The following is a 17494-nucleotide window of genomic DNA, read 5'->3' on the forward strand; positions in this document are numbered from 1 at the left end:
CCCCCTCCCCCGCCAGTCCTGTATTTGTATACCATAGTCTTGAATCCATCCCCATTAGTAATGTGATCAATCAAATTAACAACCTGTGACAGTTCAGCACTTTGTAAGGAATGCACCTGTACATGCTCATGGAATCATCTTTAATTAATTTTTTGGCTAGTGAGATTGAACAAGTGGTAGACCTGATTTATGCCTGTAACACTTTGAGAAGTTTCCATTTGACATAGAGGGGCATAATTGAACGAAAACGTCTATCTCCATGGGCGTTTATCTCCGAGAACGGGTCCGTGAAGGGGCGGACCGAACCGTATTTTCGAAAAAAATAGACGACCATGTTTTATTCGACAATTTGTGAGCTGGGCGTTTTTGTTTTTCAGTGATAATGGAAAATGAAAGCGCCCAGCTCAAAAACGAATAAATCCAAGGCATTTGTTCGTGGGAGGGGCCAGGATTCGTAGTGCACTGGTCCCCCTCACATGCCAGGACACCAACTGGGCACCCTAGGGGGCACTTTTACAAAAACAAAAAAAAAGGTAAAAGAGCTCCCAGGTGCATATCACCCTTCCCATGTGTGTTGAGCCCCCCAAATCCCCCTCAAAACCCACCGCCCACAAGTCTACACCATTACTATAGCCCTAAGGGGTGAAGGGGGGCACCTACATGTGGGTACAGTGGGTTTGGGGGGTTGGACGACTAATAAGCATTAAGCAGCACAATTGTAACAGGTGGGGGGGGGGATGGGCCTGGGTCCACCTGCCTGAAGTCCACTGCACCCCCTAACAACTGCTCCAGGGACCTGCATACTGCTGCCAGGGAGGTGGGTATGACATTTGAGGGTGAAAATAAACAGTTGTGAAATGGCATATTTTGTGGTGGGAGGGGGTTTGTGACCACTGGGGGAGTCAGGGGAGGTCATCCCCGATTCCCTCCAGTGGTTATCTGGTCATTTAGGGCACTTTTTGGGGCCTTATTTGTGGAAAAACAGGGTCCAGGAAAAGTGCCCTAAATTCTCGCTAAAAATGCATATTTGTTTCCCATTATCGGCGAAAGGCGCCCATCTCTGATCGGCCAATAACCACGCCCCAGTTCCGCCTTCACCATGCCTTCGACACGCCCCCGTCAACTTTGTACACTTCCGCGATGGAGTGCAGTTGAAAACGTCCAAGTTCGGCTTTCGATTATACCGCATTATTCGTTTTGGGGAGATAAACGCCTATCTCCCGATTTAGGTCGCAATATAGGCGTTTTTGTCTTTCGATTATAAGCTGGATAATGAGTCAAGTTATGTGGTAGCCATGTTTGTTCACTTTTAAAGGTAATAAATAGAAATAAAACAAAGCGTAGAAAAAAAAATAAGATGATACCTTTTTTTTTACTAATTTAATACATTGTTTGATTAGCTTTCCAAGGTAACCCTTCTTCTTCAAATCAGAAATAGCAAATGTTGACAAATATCACAATATATAAGAGGGTGACAAAAAGTAGAATTTTGTGGTTTACTAGTAAAAAAGGCCCGTTTCTGTTTGAAAGGAAACGGGCGCTAGCAAGGTTTTCCTCTGAGTGTGTATGTTTGAGAGAGTGTATGTGAGAGTGACTGTGTGAGAGAGGCTTCTGTTCCTGCTGCTGTGCATTCCCTGTGTTGTGCTGATTCGCTGGTCCCTGTATCGTGGCTCCGCCCCTCTCCCTTCTACTGGTCAATCTGGTGTGGGTTGTGTGACGTCACTATTATCTACTACAACATGATCCAGACCACCTCCAAGGGATCCATGGTTCCAGGCAGCCTCAGAATGTTGGAGGTGAGAATTATTATATAGGATAATGAGATAGAAAACCTAGATCTTTGTTAAGTCCTGTCTGGTGAGTGTCAAAATATTTCATCACAATGACTTCAAAGGTCTTACATTACTGGAAACTTTAAGACAATCCAGGAACTTAAAGATCTGGGCTTTTTATCCAACTATAAACCATAAAATTCTACTGCTTTGTCACCCTCTTATAATCCATCCATCTCTCCCTGTCTCTCACCCACCCAGCTCTCCCTGTTTCTCACCTAACCCACCCCACCCTCTTCTTGTGGACTGTCATTGGAATGCTTTTGTGTTTCACTTATATATTCTGATATTGTCAACACTGGCTTACTTCTGATCTGGAGAAGAAGGGTTACCTTCGAAAGATAATCAAAAAATGTATTAAGTTAGTCCAATATGAAAGGTATCATCTTATTTTCTTTTGTATGCTTTGTTTTATTTCTGTTTATTACGTTTGACATAATGAATGAGTCCCAGCACACATGAGAAATGTAGCACATGGATGTTAACAGCACAACATTATTACCTGAAGAATTACTGGCGAGAACTGTGATGTTTCCTATAGCAATGCTCACATTCGAGAAGCCATTGGCGGCTAGAAGCTTGACAAGGAAAATACCTGAAATAGAGAAATGCAAAAATGAACCCAAGGTGTACTAGGTTAAGAAACTCATTCCTGCCCGCTCTTGGGCTAACGCTACATCATCTATTTCAAAGTCAAGTCAACCTACATACACAGACCCAGTAAAGTCGGAGGCAGGTTTAACTGTAGACTCCAAAGCCTGCTTTAATAGATACATCAAGCAACTGATGTGCTGAGGACACAGCATCGAGCTTGTAACTTTGGGGTCATGACCTAGGTAGGGTCTCCATAGGTACATCATTATTTGCACCTCCAGGGGGGTCATAAAGTTTTATTTGGCCGCAATCAAGGGGTCACAGCCAGAAAAAGGTTGGAAAGCATTGTTCCCCTGTCCAAGGACTGTGTCTACAGTGCAATGGCTGGACTAGTTGGAAGGGCTATAAAGAGTTGGGAATCCTAGGTAGTTGTGAGTGAAGTTTCATGGAACCATAGTCCAAGGGAGGTTAGTTATAATTGAGCTGGAAGTCCAAGAAAAGGAGGAAGAAGCAGCCAAGCCAAAAATAATGTTTAACTGTGGTGTGGTGCAGTGGCGTAGGAAGGGGGGGGAAGCGGTGGGGCGGTCCGCCTGGGTGCACGCCGCTGGGGGGGTGTCAGCTCTGCTGGTTCCCTGCTCTCTCTGCCCTGGAACAGGTTACTTCCTTAGTCTTTCATCATAGGGAAGTCGTCCCACCCCGCTATCATTTTAGTCGCCCTTCGCTGCACCTTTTCCAATTCCACTATATCTTTCTTGAGATGCAGCGACCAGAATTGAACACAATACTCAAGGGTAAGCTGGCAATCAAAAGCATATGGGGTTAAACTTTGGAGGATATAATTCTATTTGGAAAACACTTCATGGCCAATAAAAACCTCCTTTGTTAGGGGTTACCATATTTTGTCCCCCAAAAAGGAGGACACATGCCCCGCCCCACCACACACCCCACCCCGCTCCCTTTCACACCCTCTTTCCGCCCCGTCACACCCTCGCTCTGCCCCTGTCACATTTTCCCCTCCCCCCTGTCACCCCCCCTCCCCGTTACCCCCCTCCCCTTACTACTGCCCTGGTGGTCTAGTGACCTCTTCGGGACAGGAAAAAGCCCCCTCTTTCCTGCCCGGAGCACTGCCCTGCATGCATCTTTCCTGTTGCTGATCCTCGGCACTGAGTCAAAATGGCTGCCGAGAGTTGAAGTCTTGCGAGGTCACTTCAACTCTCGGCGGCCATTTTGAATCGGCTCCGAGGATCAGCAACAGGAAGGAAGCATGCAGGGCAGCGCTCCAGGCAGGAAAGAGGGGGCTCTTTCCTGTCCCGAAGGCAGAAGAGGTCACTAGACCACCAGGGCACTAGTAAGAAAGGGGAGGGGAGGCTAGCAATCTGCCCGTTTGTCCAGACAAACGGGCAGATTGGCAAAACCCGCCCGGTTGCCCGGACATGCCCTCAAAAAGAGGACATGTCCGGGTCAATCCGGACATATGGTAACCCTGTAGCTGTATGTTTCATTGTTTCCACATGGAACATTTGTGACATTGAGGGCTTTGTGATATCATCAGGCATTATTACAGCTGACTGAAGATACAAGGGTCCTTTTACTAAGGCGCGCTGAAAAATGGCCTGCGCTGGTGTACACATATGTATTGGATGTGCACAGGTCCATTTTTCAGCGCGCTTGCAAAAAAGACCCTTTTTTCTTTTTTTTGTCGAAAATGGACGTGGGGCAAAATAAAAATCAGTGTGCGTCCATTTTGGGCCTGAGACCTTACCGCCCCCCACTGACTAAGCGGTAAGGTCTCACACGTTAACCAGGTGGTAATCGCCATCACATGTACACTGCCGATTACCGCCCGGTTAGCGCCACGCGGTAGAAAATAGAAATTCTTTTCTGCTGCGCGTTTTGGATGTGGGTCAAAATTAGAATTACCCGCCCAGGGCATGCCGTAGCCAGGTGGTAGTTCTAATTTGATGCATGTTGTACACACATAGGTGCCTCACGCGTCTTAGTAAAAGGGCCCAACGATTAGTAAACACAAAAAGATTTCCTGACGCTGCAGGTTCAGTTTGATGAGCTTTGAAATTACAAGACGACCTTACGAGACTGGGAGACTGGGCGTCTAAATGGCAGATGACGTTTAATATGAGCAAGTGCAAAGTGATGCATGTGGGAAAGAGGAACCTGAATTATAGCTACGCCATGCAAGGTTCCAGGTTAGGAGTCACGGACCAAGAAAGGGATCTGGGTGTCGTCGTTAAAATGACTTAGGGAAAATCCACTGCTTATTTCTGGGATAAGCAGCATGAAATGTATTGAGCTTTTGGGGGATCTTGCCAGGTATTTGTGACCTGGATTGGCCACTGTTGGAAACAGGATGCTGGGCTCGATGGACCTTTGGTCTTTCCCAGCCGGTAGTGGGAGGCAGGGCTGGAGGTTGGGAGGCGGGGATAGTGCTGGACAGACTTATACAGTCTGTGCCAGAGCCGGTGGTGGGAGGCAGGGATAGTGCTGGGCAGACTTATACAGTCTGTGCCAGAGCCGGTGGTTGGGAGGCGGGGATAGTGCTGGGCAGACTTATATGGTCTGTGCCAGAGCTGGTGGTGGGAGGCGAGGCTGGTGGTTGGGAGGCAGGGATAGTGCTGGGCAGACTTATACAGCCTGTGCCAGAGCCGGTGGTTGGGAGGTGGGGCTGGTGGTTGGGAGGCGGGGATAGTGCTGGGCAGACTTATACGGTCTGTGCCAGAGCTGGTGGTTGGGAGGCGGGGCTGGTGGTTGGGAGGCGGGGATAGTGCTGGGCAGACTTATATGGTCTGTGCCCTGAAGAGCACAGGTACAAATCAAAGTAGGGTATACACAAAAAGTAGCACACATGAGTTGTCTTGTTGGGCAGACTGGATGGACCGTGCAGGTCTTTTTCTGCCGTCATCTACTATGTTACTATTTACTTATGTACTTATGAAAACTCAAAACCTTCTCAGCCCACCATAGCCTCAACTTACAACATGAACGTGTTGCTTCCTGTCATCCTAATAACACTGATTTGTCCTGTGAGAAAGTATAACAAAAACTGTAAACATGGACTGAAAACAAAAAAAATCAGCCATAGCACCTTCCACAGGAGCAGGAACATTGTACACTCTCGGCTCTTCCCCGGCGTCGCTTTGTAAATGATAGAATGTTCCATTGAGTCCAGTGAGTTCAAACTTGAGTTCCACTGGTGCTCCGCGGGCCACGGAAACATTCACTTGCAGCTCTGTCCCCGCTTCTGTAGTGTGGGAGACAAGCACGGCCTGCAGGCCAGAGACCGGCTCCACTAAATGAACGGTTTGATCCTTGGAAATCTCCTCTGTTGTCATGTTGCCGGAGCAACCGATTGTTAGCTGATGGGTTCCTGGACCGAGCAGCTGCTGGGTGGCATTATCCAAAGTCACGTTCTGTGGCTCAATCCCCCGTTTTACAAAGAGTTCAGCAAGTGTCACGTTGTCTGCAGACACAGAGCAGGTCACATCCTTGCCTGTAAAAACCAAAGTACATCCAATCTTAAATCACTTAAGCTGCACCATTTATTATTTTATTTATTTACTAGTAAAAAAGGTCCGTTTCTTAACGCAATGAAACGGGCGCTAGCAATGCAATGAGTTCCTGCCATTAATGTTTCTACGGTTGTATTCTGAATATAATTGTTGTTTACATGTGGAAGATTTCTTTATATACAATATTTTTTGTGTAAACTGTGTTACAATGTGGTAAAAGTTTTCCTTGTTCAGGCCCTTCAATCAGTTTAACAATCGCATCAGAAGAGCTCCTTACTCGTGAGAATGCAACATACAGTTGCCCATGTGAGAGACTGAGAGAGACAGTGTGTTTTACAGACAGTGTAAGAGAGAGATATACAGAGTGATTGTGTGTGTGTGTGTGTGTGTGTGTGTGTGTGATGTGTGTGAGTGACAAAGTGATTAAATGTTTGTCTTCCCTTCCGTTCTGTGCACTTGCCTCCACTGATGTTCGTACCTCCCTGTATATGATTGTTTGTTAGAGATTCAATCCACTCCACTTCCCTCCTCCAAGTTCCGTTCTGTCTGATTGGTTCTTCGTTGACAGTGAGAGCCAATGAAACGCTGAACTACAGACTTACGAACCCTACACTGCCACAGAGTCAGCTTCAGAATGTTGGAGGTGCTTTTTATTATATAGGATAGGATTAGGATTTATTTACCACCTTTTTGAAGGAATTCACTCAAGGCGGTGTAGTGTACAGTAAGAATAAATCAAACATCATCAATAGACAATTACAGCAGTAAAAACATTCAAATAGCAATACAAAGTGTGGCGTGGAGGGGTATAATCGAAAGGGGTGCCCAAGTTTTCCTGAGGACATCCTTGCAGGACGTCCCGGCGAAGGGGCAGGGAAACCTGTATTATCGAAACAAGATGGGCGTCCATCTTTTGTTTCCATAATACAGCCGGGGACGCCCAAATCATGAAATTTAGGTCGACCTTAGAGATAGTCGTCCTTAGAATCGTCCCCAATTTTCGGCGATAATGGAAACCGAGGACGCCCATCTCAGAAACGACCGAATCCAAGCCGTTTGGTCGTGGGAGGAGCCAGCATTGGTAGTGCACTGGTCCCCCTCACATGCCAAGACACCAACCGGGCGCCCTAGGGGGCACTACAGTGGACTTCAGAAATTGCTTGAATCCCAAGAAACCCTTGAATTCGCTTTACTAGCTAAGCTCACTGGACTTGACATTTTAACAGTACCTAATATATTTGCTATGTCTAGCTGTGGGAGTCGTGTTGCTTTACATGCAGATTTGTCTTTAAAAAGGCAACCATGAAGAAAGGGTTAGAGTTAGACCATGGTTTAGCCATAGAAGTGAGAAGAAGTGCATTTTAGCACCTCCTGCTGGAGAGGATGACACATGGCAGAAGTGAGAAACTCAGGGGTCCTTTTACAAAGGTGCACTAGCGTTTTTGGTGTGCGCTAAACACTAGAGATGCCCATGGAATATATGGGCATATCTAACATTTAGCATGTGCTTATTTTTAGCGCGCGCTAAAAACACTAGTGTGCCTTTGTGAAAGGACCCCTCAGATTTTTGGACTGTGGAGAATGAGTAGGCAATATTTTAGCCTGTTTCAACAACTTGAAACAAACTATTCATTTTTATGTGGATTAGAGAATGACACGGGAAGGGGACCTGCAGTAACTGTGGGGATGGGGACGGGGACAGAGCTTGCAGGGACGGGGCAGGGACAGATCCCATGGGTGGGGATGGGGACAGAGCCCACAAGGACAGGGACAAACTTTGTCCCTATGTCATTTTCTACTTTGAAGCCTGTTAATGAACTGGACTGTTATTTATGTTTGAGTGATGCCTACAACGATATTTTGATTTTTTTGGAAAAACAAGCAAACATGCTGGCCACAACTAGCAAAATTTGCAGGTGGGATCATGTACATCCTGCTACCAGCACATCTTCTAAGAAGACACCTTCTATTGCAGAAGGGACTGTGGAAGACAGGAGAGCTAGACTGAATCCTGAGATTGTTGATGACTTTCTTATTCGTCCACAGATTAAAAAATCATAACAGTGCTTCATAGGGCATATTTCTCCCCTCTAGGGGATACAGAACGGGTTGTATTTTGTACCCCTGGACATTTTAAAAGGGTGGATTAGGATTCCTTGGGGTAGTAAAAGCCAGCTATTGTTGGGGTTGGAAGGGTAGAGGGTGGTGATGAGGAGGGTTATTATAGCTGCTTACTGTTATTATTGTTGTCTATTTGTAATTTATACACAATAGTTGCACAGCATATTGTTCCTTTTTATATTTTAATAAAAAGATTTAAATATAAAATCATAATTGTTCAAGGCTTCTGCAGATGAGGACAGAGCCCATGGGAATGGAGTGGGGACGGAGACAGAATTTGCAGGGACGGGGCGGGAACGGAGACAGGGCCTGCGGTGACGGGACGGAGATGGAGACAGAACCTGCGGGGACAGGGCGAAGAAGGAGACAGAATCCATGGGGATGGGAACAAACTTTGTCCCTGTGTCATTCTCTAATGTGGATGTCTAGCCCTCTGTTCGTCTGTATCCAGTGCACTTTTTCTAGCAAAAAAGGTGCCGGTACTCAAATGCTAGGCCACCCTTCAGGGGTGGGGGTAATCACTGAGGGACCTTCCCCACAATAGCCAGGCCCCCTACAACCAGTCACAGAACCTATGACAAGGCAGAATTGGTGTGTAGAGCCTGAGCTCTTTCATTAAAACTTGGGGACAATGGGTCAATTCTAGCAGACAATGGAAAAGGTGCCGGTACTCAGTACCCCCAAGTACCCCCTCAAAAAAGCCCTGTCTCTATCTCCATCCATTGGCCCATCTCTAAAGGCCACAAGTTTTGCAACCATGGACATCACTAGAGACCTTCCCCAGTCAAAGTGCACCTTAAGAAACTTCCAAGTTCAGTGATCATTTTTATGTTCTGAAGCTTGGTAAATTGAGCCCTAAAGGATTTAGTATATTCTATAGGTGCCTTGAGGGGACAGAGAGTGAAAAGCACCTGGTAGGTGTACTCAACCTTTTCTGTACCTTTGATTATTATTATGTTTAATGTTCTGGACAGAGAAGGGTCAAAAGATAATCAATTTTTTATTCTCTTTCAGTCTGGATTGCAACAGAATGCCATCTTGGATCTGAAATTTGGGGTACATATAGCTTCACCTCTGGGTGGATTTTGGAAATGTAGGGATGCCTCTTACCTCCGTTGAGTGCTACCTGTATCCACAGGGTTTCTCCGTAGAGCGTCCTGCAGCGAGCACTGTCCTGGAACTCGTGTGTGTTGTAGCAGCCAACGACGTCAACCTTGTCCATGTTCCCCTGAACGGTCACCGTCTTCTGTGCTGCCACGTGCCACTCGCTGGTTGTACATTCCACAAAAACTGTGAATTGCCCAGGGCTGCTGAACTTATGGTTCACACTGCCTGATAAGCTGTAGAAGCAACCGAAACACATACAATCATTATCACTGGTGCATTTTGCTGCCTTTCAGATACTGTTGACCATGGGGTAGATATTCAGCCGATGGCGGAGAGGATTTTTTTAATCTGCTGCTGGTGTTATCCCCAGATATTCAATGGCAGACTATGTCCAGGCACCGGCATTGAATATCCTGAGTTTTGTGGCCAGCTACCTCTTACGCAGTGAAGTGTGATATTCAGCATTTAACAGCCTAAATGACACTGCATAAGGATAGGACTGTGCTTTATGCGGTCTGATTTGGCTGCTTAACTTAGATGGTTAAATGCTGAATATCGCCACTTAACCACACAAATGCTGACTCAATCCCCGGACTGCCCGCAAAATAGCCGGCTTTCAGTTTAGCAGTCGGTAGTGATACTCAGTGGCATTAACCAATTAAGTGCCGCTGAATCAGGGGCATAGCCAACCCTTCGATTTTGGGAGGGGGCCCCAGAGGTAGACTGAGAGGGCAACATATTCCCTCCTCCACCCCCAGTGTGTTAAAAATAATACCTTTGCTGGCAGGAATGCAGAAGCTCAATCAGTCAAAGAAATTCGCTATTGAACTGCTTCCCTCCTTCTCGGGTTGCTGCAGTAACCTGGAAGTCAGCGGGATGCCTCCAACTGCCGACAGTTCTTGTGTGAGCTAAGCATGCTGAAGGAGTCCTAGCGTCATGGCTGAAGGCACCTCACTGACTTTTGGGTTACTGCAGCAGCGCGAGGAGGAGGGGAGCAGGGTGGCAGTGAATTTCTTTGCTGGCAGGGCTTTGGCATCAAGCTAGGGGAGGAGTGGCCTAGTGGTTAGGGTGGTGGACTTTGGTCCTGAGGAACTGAGTTTGATTCCCGGCACAGGCAGTTCCTTGTGACTCTGGGCAAGTCACTTAACCCTCCATTGCCCCATGTAAGCCGCATTGAGCCTGCCATGAGTGGGAAAGCGCGGGGTTCAAAATGTAATTAAAAAAAAGGCGAGGTAGATCCAAGGAGGTACCAAATGGTTTTTATTGGGAAAACAGCTTAAAAGACAGCCCATTCCCACCAACCATTTAACGGGTGCAGTGCAGGTTTGGAGGGGGCCTGATCCCAAAGTGGGAGGTGGGCCTCCGAGGCCCCTCCATGTGGCTACGTCACTGCGCTGAATCAGTGAACAGTCCTGCACAGGCGATTTAAGATAGAAACATAAAAATATGACAGCAGATAAAGGCCAAATTTGCAGTGGCGTTCCTAGCCTGGATGGCACCCGGGGCAGATCGCCAATGCGCCCCCCCCCCCCGGGTGCAGCGCCCCCCCCTCGTGAAATGACACCTTCCCCCCCCCCCCCCGGCGAAATGACCCCCCCCCCCCGGGTGCACGCTGCTGGGGGGGGGGGGTGCCGCGGCACGCGCCTGTGGGCTCCGACTTCGCTAACTTCGCTCGTTCACTGCAGCTCCCTCTGCCCCAGAACAGGAAGTAACCTGTTCCGGGCAGAGGGAGCTGCAGCAAATGAGCGAAGTTAGCGAAGTCGAAGCCCACAGGTGCGTGCCGCGGCACCCCCCCAGCGGCGTGCACCCGGGGTGGACCGCCCCCACCGCCCCCCCCCCTTGGTACGCCACTGCAAATTTGTCAACCAGTCTGCCATTCTTCAGTACCCACTAACTCCTCCTTTCCTAAGGGATCCCACGTGCCTATCCCATGCTTTCTTAAATTCTGACACAGTTTTCATCTCCACGACCTCCACCGGGAGGCTACTGCATGCATCCACCACCCTTTCCGTGAAAGAGTATTTTCTTAGATTCCTCCTAAGCCTATTTCCTCTTAACTTCATCCTATACCCTCTCATTCCAGAGTTTTCCTTCATTTGGGAAAGGTTCACCTCCTGCACATTAGTGCCACGGAGTTATTTAAACATCTCTATCATATCCCTTCTCTCCCAGCATATACATATTGAGGTCCATAAGCCTGTCCCTATATGTTTTATGACAGAGACCGTTTACCAATTTGGTAGCCGCCCTCTGGACCGACTCCATCCTGTTTATATTTTTCCATAAGTGTGGTCTCCAGAATTGCACTTTCTAAATGGGGCCTCACCAGAGACTTGTACAAGGGTGCTATCACCTTCTTTTTCTTGCTGGTCATCCCTATCCTTATGCACCCAAGCATCCTTCTGGCTTTGACCATCGCCTTATCTACCTGTTTGGCCACCTTAAGGTCTTAAGACACAATCACCCCCAAATCTCGCTTTTCTTTCATACACAGAAGCACTTCTCCCCTCTTCTTGCTGCTTAAGTCTGGCCCATGTTGAAGAAGGAATCCCGTAGAAGAGGGATGTTTATTTACATAATATACCACCTTTCTCAGACAACCAAAGTGGTTAACAATGAAACTCAATAAACTAGAAGTGGAAAGGAACTACAAGTATAGACAGGAAAGGGGAAACAATAAAGGATCTGAAGAAAAGGAGAGAAAAAGAGGCATCGCCAACCACTCAATCATCCCACCATCTTGGAGAAGGCTGTAGAGAAGAGGTGGGCCTTCAAGGCGGCTCGAAAACATGAACAGGAGGGATGATGCAACAGAACTGGATGTCCGTTATACTTATATTCTGGTACTATGCATTCTTCATATAAATCAGCCAGTAGGTAGTTCCGATTGCGCACGTGCTTTTTCATTCAGATTGGTCTCTACAATAGGGCTTCCCAAGCCTGTCCTGGTCCACAGGCAGGACCGGCATTTTTGGGGGGGGGAGTGCAAACCGAGCAATTGCCCTGGGTCCCCATGCTGCAAGGGGCCCCTAAGCCTGCTTAAAACTGAAGAAGTAGTCTGCTGGTGGGTTTTGTGGCCTCTCCCAAGTTTCTGTCCTGGGCCTCAATATATTTAACACCAGCCCTTCCCACATGAGTTGGCTTTTCAGCATATTTAGAAGGTATATAATTGATGGTATATTTGCATACACCGTGCCTCTGGTATCTGTAAGTTTATCTTCTGCATAGTAATTATTGATATCCTGAAAATCCAACAGGCTGAGGGGTTCCCAGAAAGCACTCACAGACCCAATACACAAACCACCAGGATGATTCATCAGTCCAGACAGGCAGAACAAACAATTGTGTTTATTCACACACTGGAACAATGAACAAAAATGTGCAAATAGCATACCAGAAAGAAGCAGACCCTCTAAGTAGCAGCTACAAAAAAAGGGGGTTTTTTTTACTTACTTTTGTGGGTGATAGGGATCTATTGTGTTTCCGTCTCCTGTACTGATTGTACAGGACAGATTTCCGGAATAAGGGGTGAGCAGCCATTTCAAAGAGATTGTTACATTTTCAGATACCAAACACTGATCCATTACAGTCAGCTGTAAGCCTGTAAAACAGAGTTTAGAACTGGGTTATTTGTCAAAAAGACTTGTTCCAGGAAGGAAGGTAGGTAGGTCTGCCTGACAATGAAGATATATTATATGGGTGTGTTTCTAATCAGGTCATTATTTAAACTCCGTGATCATTGGCATTTTAAAATATTCCTGGATATTCAGTGCTGATTGCAAATATCCGGATGGGTCACTGACCCCCCCCCCCCCCCCATATTATCCAGATTAGTGGCACTGCAGGTTATTGCTGCTCTCCAGATGATTTATTTTATTTTTGTTACATTTGTACCCCGTGCTTTCCCGCTCATGGCAGGCTCAATGCGGCTTACATGGGGCAATGGAGGGTTAAGTGACTTGCCCAGAGTCACAAGGAGCTGCCTGTGCCTGAAGTGGGAATCGAACTCAGTTCCTCAGTTCCCCAGGACCAAAGTCCACCACCCTAACCACTAGGCCACTCCTCCACTGTTGCTACTATTTGAGATTCTACATGGAATGTTGCCACTATTGGAGATTCTACATGGAATGTTGCTATTCCACTAGCAACATTCCATGTAGAAGTCAACCCTTGCAGATCACCAATGTGGCTGTGCAGGCTTCTACATGGAATGTTGCTAGTGGAATAGCAACATTCCATGTAGAATCTCCAATAGTGGCAACATTCCATGTAGAATCTCCAATAGTATCTATTTTATTTTTGTTACATTTGTACCCTGCGCTTTCCCACTCATGGCAGGCTCAATGCGGCTTACATGGAGGGTTAAGTGACTTGCCCAGAGTCACAAGGAGCTGCCTGTGCCTGAAGTGGGAATTGAACTCAGTTCCTCAGTTTCCCAGGACCAAAGTCCACCATCCTAACCACTAGGCCACTCCTCCTCCTCCTTCCCAGACACTGCTGCTGAAAATTAACTCTGTATTTTTTTTTTTTTTTGCCTTTGCCCATTCATTGTTAGCAGTCACTTTTCTTAAATGTTTGAATAAAACATTTGTTTCTCCTCAGAGGTGAACACAAAGCATGGAAAGTAAATCACCTTTTCTAGTGGAACGAGTAACAGCCAGCTTCCAGGAGAATGGGCAAGACAGCATCCTCACTTCTCGGAAAAGCTACACTTTGAAATGGGAACTATAAGTCCATCGTTGCACTAGGAGCAGAGTGAGGACTGGCTGAGCTTGGCCATTTTGCCGTGGAGCTATGATCACCCTACCTCTGAATGTAACCTAGGAACACAATAAAATAAACCAGAATTCACAAGAGTGAGAAATTGCTAGACAATTCTAGTTCCTGATGTATCTTGAAACATTATCATCTATACCATCCCCTTATATTACTCCAAGGCTTCCAAAACTGTCCTGGTGACAGTACCTGGTTTTCAGGATATTCACAATGACTAGTGCTGTGGTGGAGATGGATACTGTCACGAAACGCCTAGCTACCCGCCTGGGGTTACCCCGCGGGCACTTAGAGGGTCTATCCCCAGCACAGCTCAGGTCCGCCCGCACCTGCCACGTGCTCTACACTAGCATCCTCCTCTCACTGACTGGGTCACAACCACCTCTGGGTGAGTTTCCCGCTCTCAAATTATCCCCAGAGATTTCTAGGTTACTGGAGGCCACACTCCCAGTGATCCCTCAGTTCCCAGAAAGCACTCACAGACCCAACACACAAACCACCAGGATGCTTTATCAGTCCAGACAGGCAGAACAAACAAATGTGTTTATTCTCACACTGGAACAATGAACAAAAATGTGCAAATAGCAAACAGTAACAAGCAACTGAAAAATGGATCAATTAGAAAACTAACTAAACATTTGCATACTGGCTAAACAGTACCTAGGAAGATCAAGACATATAATTCACTAAGCCTCTCTCTCTTTCTTCCTGGCTAAGACTGAAGCAACAGTCAGCACAACTGGGTAATTTTCAAAACTCCATTGCAATCAGAGCCCAGAACAGTCAAGTTTCAAATAAAAACTGGTTACATCACTACAGATACTTCTTATTATCTGTGTGCCCAATAAAGACAAGTCAGTCCTCTGTAATAGCTTTATGCATAAACATGCACCATCTGCTGGCCAAACAGGAGAAATACACTTCAGAACATAATGCAGGAAAATTTCCAATACATTTTACATGCTTAAAACACACTGTTTCTTCACAGATACATATGCCGAGATCTGGGAGATGAAAAGACTATCTAAGTTGTATTTAACACCTAAAGTAAAAATCTTGATAAGTGAGATTAATATGGCCAAAACCTGTATAAAGCCAGGGATCATCTATTGATACCACAGTAATAAATCAGATAAAGTACTGTGCAGTAAAAGTCATTCCTCAGAGAGTCCTACCAACAAAGTCAAAAGGCCAGAAGAATATGAGAAAGATAACTACTCCTTGGAAAATGAACATATAGAGGAAAATATTTTAAAAACGGCAGAGGTGTCATTGGTAGATGAGAACCTCAATAGATCGAGATCACCAAAACTAATGAGGAAATCCAAAACCTTGCGGATGCATGCTGCATTAACAGAAGATGATCTTAAATCTATATCGTCCAACAATAAATTGAAAGTAACAGCAGAAGTACAAAAGCTTTGCAGACATGAGGAAAATAGAAAGGAGAGATACCAAGATAAATCATTCAGATAGAACCCAAAGAAGCTGGGAATTAATAGTGCATCAAAACATAAGAACATAAGAATAGCCATACAGGGTCAGAACAATGGTCCATTTAGCCCAATATCCTACTTCCAACAGTGACCAATCCAGATCAGAGACCAAGAGAATGTGGCAGAATGATATAGAAATTGGTCTGATTAAAAAGAATTTCCAAGTCACCTTGATCTATTGCCCGTATATATTACAATTTATGTAATCCTGAAGGAGGTTTAACATCTACTATAATAAAACTCACCCTCAACGTTCTGAAGACAACGTTCTGAAGTCACTCAGTCACTCCCTGAAGGGTTCATGGATTCATGGTGGTGAAGCCACAACACTGACCATGTCTCTCTGCCCCGCCCTCGCATGACGGACCAATCAGAAAAAACAACCTCAACATTCTGAAACACAAAGGACCATCACAACACTGTTCCCAGGCAACACTAGGCAATGTAAGACGGACCAATCAGAGGAAACTACGTGACAATAAGGGAGAAGCATTCCCCAGCAGAATGGCTCATTATCTGTGCAGCACGGAGAGCATAGAACCACCGCTGGAACGAGAGAAGAATATTCCTGCTGTGGGTATGTGCAAAAATAGACCGGGGGGGGGGGGGGGGGGGGGAAGAAACACTCACTCACTCACACACACACACACACACACAAAATAACTCTGTGACACATACACACACACACACACACACACAAAAGCCACATGCTAGCGCCCGTTTCATTGGTTTCGGAAACGGGCCTTTTTTACTAGTAAGAATATAATAGCCATACTGGGTCAGACCAATGGTCCATCTAGCCCAGTATTCTGCTTCTAACAATGGCCAATCCAGGTCACAAGTAACTGGCAGAACCCCAACTAGTAACAAACATTCTGTGTAGTACCCCAAAGAATAGCAAGATTCTGGAATCTTAAAGAGTAACGAGATTCCATGCAGAATCTCAGAGTAGCAACATTCCATGTAGAACCTCAAAGAATAGCAACATTCCATGCCATCGATCTCTGGCCAAGCAGTGGCCTTCCCCCATATCCATCTCAATAACGGATTATGGACTTTTCCTCTAGGAACTTGTCCAAACCTTTTTAAAACCCAGTTACGCTGACTGCCGTTACCACATCCTCCAGCAAGGTTTTCTTTGCTACGATGCAAGTAGTAGCATAGGGGTGAAGTTTATTCCCCTCATGGTATGTCCAAAACTAAGAGTTTAAGAAAGAATAGAGGATGAAACAAATGATGATCAGCCATGGGGATGAGGTCTTCAAATCTTTATTAAAAGCACCAGTGGAATCGGACCCGACATGGCCTGTGTTTCGGTGCCTCAGGGGTCACAGGTATAACTCTAGACTAGTATCAAGCTGAAAGAAGTATTTCTGGTGCAGAAAGAAAACTGGACGCAGCTTTCCGGTGAACTCGGTACACAGTGTATCTGAAGTGAAAGCGCTGGAGACGCCATCGCAGAACATCAAACAAACTGTGTCAGGTCCGATTCCACTGGTGCTTTTAATAAAAATTTGAAGGCCTCATCCCCACGGCTGATCGTCATTTCTTTCATCCTCTGCTCTTTCTTGGACTCTCATTGTATGCATGTAGAAGTTTTGCTCCTGTGTTTTTCTGCTTTTGTCCAAAAACTAACCCATTTGTAGGCCATGACTTGCAAGATATATTTGCACGACTCAGAAATCTGGGGTATATGTAAATTGATTTCCTGCGTTGTCATTGTGGATATCCTCAAAATGTAGCAGTCTACGGGACCATGAGTTCAAATTTGGGACACCTGCGACCTGCCTGTGCAGAAAAGAAAATCATGAAACAAAAGGAGACATTTTTCAGGTTAAAGCTCTAACATGAGTGCAATATATTTATTTGATTTGATTTTTTGAAAAGCTAAAGAGGAATACCACGGTTTTTTTTTCTGTTTACTGTTTAATTGATCTCCTTGTCTTGTTTCACTCTCCCTTATTACTGGTCTAAGGAAGAGAATAGAATTACCTGATTGAAATAATTCCTATATATTACCTTCTCTGTATTTCTGGCAAGTTGTTTT

At 45.9% G+C, this 17494-nt stretch overlaps 1 protein-coding gene across 1 annotated transcript in view; it reads right to left on the bottom strand.

Moving 5' to 3' along the window:
- The window catches only part of PKD1L2 (polycystin 1 like 2), a 163484-nt gene that overhangs the window by 123849 nt on the left and 22141 nt on the right, over positions 1-17494 (bottom strand). The window contains 4 exon segments of the mRNA XM_030205061.1: positions 2335-2427; positions 5527-5931; positions 9182-9411; positions 12632-12779. Coding sequence (XP_030060921.1) covers positions 2335-2427; positions 5527-5931; positions 9182-9411; positions 12632-12779 — 876 coding nt within the window.

This window comes from Microcaecilia unicolor, chromosome 5 (genome assembly GCF_901765095.1).
Source record: "Microcaecilia unicolor chromosome 5, aMicUni1.1, whole genome shotgun sequence".
In the NCBI taxonomy this organism is placed as follows: Eukaryota; Metazoa; Chordata; class Amphibia; order Gymnophiona; family Siphonopidae; genus Microcaecilia; species Microcaecilia unicolor.